Source organism: Plasmodium fragile, assembly GCF_000956335.1.
Source record: "Plasmodium fragile strain nilgiri unplaced genomic scaffold supercont1.122, whole genome shotgun sequence".
Classification (NCBI taxonomy): Eukaryota; Apicomplexa; class Aconoidasida; order Haemosporida; family Plasmodiidae; genus Plasmodium; species Plasmodium fragile.
In genome coordinates this window covers 6,213-10,690 of record NW_012192702.1, presented here as the reverse complement: position 1 = coordinate 10,690, position 4,478 = coordinate 6,213, and the positions used below count along the sequence as shown (strand labels likewise).

Below are 4,478 nucleotides of genomic sequence, written 5' to 3'. Positions count from 1 at the left end.
ATGGACAACACTGCGCATGATGATTTTATAGAGCCCCTGTGTCAGATGGACCACGCGACGCATGCAGAACGCGCGCAGGAGGAATTCAGTGACAACGATAAAGCTGTGTGCTGGTTAGCACTTAAAGCATTAGGTTTCAAAAATGGGATTCAATGGGAGAACCGCAGCACGCACTTGAATAATGTGGAAAAGCAGGATGCTAAAATAGAGGCGTATATGAAGTGTGTTTTAGTGAATATATTTATGAAGAGGATAGTCGGGGAAAAATGTTTGCGCACGGCTGGTGGCAAAAATGCGTTTCAAGCCGCGCAGGATTGGGTAAGGACCGGACCACGCAAGGAGCCTAATATGGAATGTGAGCAGCAGGAAAGGATGGACGGGACAGGGCGGAGGTCACAAGACACGCAAGAGTGGGATTTATGGCCCATAATGGAGAGATGGATTGAGAGGAATAGGGAATATTATAGAGATGGGGAGGAGGGAGTATTAGGGAAGGAATGCACGGTAAACATAGGAAAGAGTGCACGAGAAATAAAGGAGGAAGCGAAGAAAGAAATTGAGGTGGTGCGAAAAGAAATAGAGGAAGAGGTGCAACAAATATTGGAAGAACTACATAAATCCAGCGGAGGCGAGAAGATGAAGGATATAATAGAGAGAGTGAAGCAAGGAAATTCATCTTCAACAAGTCGAAAAAACAACGAAAAGTCACCGAGGGAAGACCCGGACAGATCATCATCATCAAAGACAAGATCATCATCACCTGGCACGCAACAACCGGGTACTGAAGGAAAAGTAGGTGGGGCCGTCGCCAAACACGCGGACGGCTCAAAACCAGCAGATACAGCAACGCCGGAAACCACACGATCGGGCGCATCGCCAGGTAAGGACCGATGGGGAGCACGCACGAATACGAACACGGCCGCACACGAGTACGGCGAGATACGGCCGCGTATGGATGCCGCCACCACAACCACGCACACGCGGTGACAGCAATGCACACGACGTCGTTGACGTTGAGCGAGCAGCGGTCACGACGGCATCGGCGATGAGCGTGTAGCGACGGCGCATGTACCGGCGACGGCCACGACGGCGATGAGCGCGTAGCGACGGCGAGATGACGGCAACAACAAATAAAAGTTGTACTGCTACTATACCACCTCACGTATGCGTGATGCCGCTACCTGATCGAACCGTCCCGGCCCCTTCTTTCTGTGACACTTGTGTCCCTTTTTTTTTTTTATCATCTTTCTACCATCTTTCGTCCTTACTGCAGGTTCAGGGGCCGCTAAGCCTGTGACACCAAAACCGGCAGCACCCGGGGGATCAGGCGGAGGATCAACGGAACAAAGCCCAGGTCAAGGACCAGGACCTGGACAACAACCCCCCCCACCTGCACCGGCAGGAGAAAACGGGACGAAGGGAACAGAGGCCCAAACGCCAAAGGAGCCTGTTACCCATGACCAGACGGACAAAACTACAGGTAAGGAAACTACTTGTACCAAGGTTACGACTGTGTCCAGTGCTGGAGAATCATCCCCTGGAAAGAATGCTGATCGTATTCAGGAGAACCTAGGTGGCACAGGGCATTCTACAATATCTATCTCTGTTCCAATTACCACGCCCGAATGTTCCGACAAAGGTAACAGTGTTTCACATGAACATACTTCTGGCATTGCACGCTGTGTGGCAATACGCCTGCTGGAATATTAAAGGGAGAAAAAAAGAAAAGAAACAACTTTTCCGGAGAGACAGAGGGAGAGAGGGGCAGAGAGAAACCAAACGTCGAATGAGAATGAGCGGGGGAGAGCGGCAGAGCGACGGGTCGGCCGCGGGTGACGTAGAGACGTAGACGTAGACACACACACACACACTGTGTGTGTGTTGTGTGCTGTGTGTGGGAGACAGAGACAGTCTTTTCCCGGCGTGGCACCGTGCCCGTGGCACCATGGTGGCAACCATGAGCGAATGGAGCGTGTGGCCAACCAAACAAACATCCAACGCACAAAACTTCAGTTTTCTTCCATATTCTTCTTCCTTTCACCTCAACTTATAGGTAAAGATTCTACCACAAGCACAAGTACACCGAAAACCTCGATACCACCAGAACCATCTGCACCCGCAGGTCCAGGCGCGGATCCAGCATTAACGGAGCCTGCCCCGAAAACAGCAGTTGAGGAATCGGCACGTACAAAAACAACAGGAGCAGTAGATGAATCTACAGGAAAGGTAGATCAACACGCACCTGACACTCCATCGATCCGTGAACCCGCGGAACCCGGTGAAAAGGGGAAACCCAGTTCAACCGGTGACACCTCCAAGAGTCCGCCCCTGCAGGATGCCGCACCTACGATACATAAGGGCAATGATGACCCCCCTCCTCTGAATCCACCCAAACCCAAACCGAACCCGAACCCCGATCAGATGGGGTCGAGCGGCACTCTTCCCGATGGCCAGGTACCAAGTAGTTCGGGAGAAGGTACTGAACAGGGTGGAGGAGGAGGCGGAGGTGGGGCAGGAAGTGGAAGTTCCTCATCCTCAGGATCCGGTTCTACTGGTCACCAAAACCCTGGTTCTTCAGGACCAGGCACCGCAGGAGAACATTTGGGTGCAGGTAGTCCGGCAGGAGGAGATGCACCAAAGGAAGATAATGGAAGTGGTTTAACAAAAACAGAAGAGAAGACAGAACTAATGAATGACCAAAGTACCTCCTGGCCCGGCCGCAGATGGGAAGATATCAAGCCGTACACCCCCGCGATGATCCCCGCGGTGGTTGGTATTGCGGTGATTGCCTTTTTCCTGTGGAAGGTAAGTATATACGGCAATCCGGGCATGCCGCATGTGCCGGATGTTTATACCTCAGAACATCCCTACGGGCTCCAATATATGATCGTTCGCACCAATATACTCCTACACCCGCGTTCATTCCTGTTATCCTACCGTGCTCACCCTCCTCTTTACCCCCCTTTTTCTGTTTAGTACTTTGCGTACCTGGCCAAACGACGACGAAAGTTTCGAACCGTTCGTGACGTGCCGTCACCGCCACTCGACGAAGAAATTCTAGACCATCTACAACGCGGCGACCTGCCGCCACCCGATTACGGGTACACGATGGTTAGGGATAGGAAACGTGCGTCCACATCCGGTAGAGGCCGCCCCCGACGCGTGCATACGCGCACGATTATCGAGCTACATCTAGAAGTGCTGAACGAATGTGAAGCAACCGAGTGGGAAAACGTCAAAGAGGACTATTTGCAGATTGTCGTGCAGGAGTTTGCGCAGGAGTTGATGCGGCACGAGGACACGAATAACAATATCTTGGGTGTTTCTACCTCAGACCAGGGTTTATCAGGGAACCATGTTTCCTTCACCGTGGATCCATCCACTGACGCCGACGGAACGGATGCATGTCCACCACATGACCCCGATCCATGCAGTTGTATGGACACTATACAGTTACCAACGGACCCTTGCCCACCCAATGCACACGACCCCGATCCATGGAGTTGCATGGAAAACATACAGTTCGCAACGGACCCTTGTCCACCTAACGAAGGTAACCCCGATCCATGGAATTGTATGGACACCATGGCGTTAGCAACGGACCGTTTTCCACCTAACGAAGATAACCCATGGAGTTCTATGGAAACTATACAATTACAAACGGACCCTTCTGCTTCTAACGACGATAACCCCGATCCATGCAAGTGTATGGAAACCATACAGTTAGCAACGGACCCTTCTGCTTCTACCGAAGAGGACCGATGGCATTGTATGGAAACCATACAGTTAGAAACGGATCAATGTCCACCTAACGAAGATAAGCCCGATCCAGCCACACACACACCCACCTGTGCTGATCCTACGCCCGACATCACACAAAAACCTGGCCAAGCTGACCCAGTCCTGCACATACCCACATGTGAAACCGTCACGCATACCACCACGCGTGAGGACGCTAGGGCCAAAATCACAGACATACCCACATGTAAAGCAGTCACAGACAGACACACATGTGAGGATCCTAAGCCCGAAATCACACAACCACCAGGCTCCGGTAACGCAGTCACAGACACACACACATGTGATCATCCTCAGCCTGACATCACACAACACACAAGCACACACGCCACAGTCACGGACATACCCACATGTGAGGATCCTAAGCCCGAAATCACAGACACACCCACATGTAAAGCAGTCACGCACATACCCACATGTGCACACGTTACGCCCGCAATTACACACCCACCATGCTCATGTGCCCTAGTCACAGACACACCCACATGTGACACCGTCACGCACATACCCATATTGAACGACCCAGGCACAAACACACACACATGTGATCATCCTGAGCCCGACATCACAGACATACCCACGCACGACACAGTCACGCACATACCAACATGTGAGGATCCTGAGCCCGACATCACAGACATACCCACGCACGACATAGTCCCAGACATACCCACATGTGA

At 52.0% G+C, this 4,478-nt stretch overlaps 1 protein-coding gene across 1 annotated transcript in view; it reads left to right on the top strand.

Annotated features, from left to right (window-relative positions):
* The window catches only part of AK88_05367 (uncharacterized protein), a gene marked incomplete at both ends in the record, with an annotated part of 6,217 nt that continues 1,739 nt past the window's right edge, over window positions 1-4,478 (top strand). The window contains 4 exons of the mRNA XM_012482969.1: window positions 1-880; window positions 1,274-1,639; window positions 2,054-2,805; window positions 2,977-4,054. Of these exons, the coding sequence (XP_012338392.1) occupies window positions 1-880; window positions 1,274-1,639; window positions 2,054-2,805; window positions 2,977-4,054 (3,076 nt within the window). The remainder of the gene's footprint in view (window positions 881-1,273; window positions 1,640-2,053; window positions 2,806-2,976; window positions 4,055-4,478) is intronic.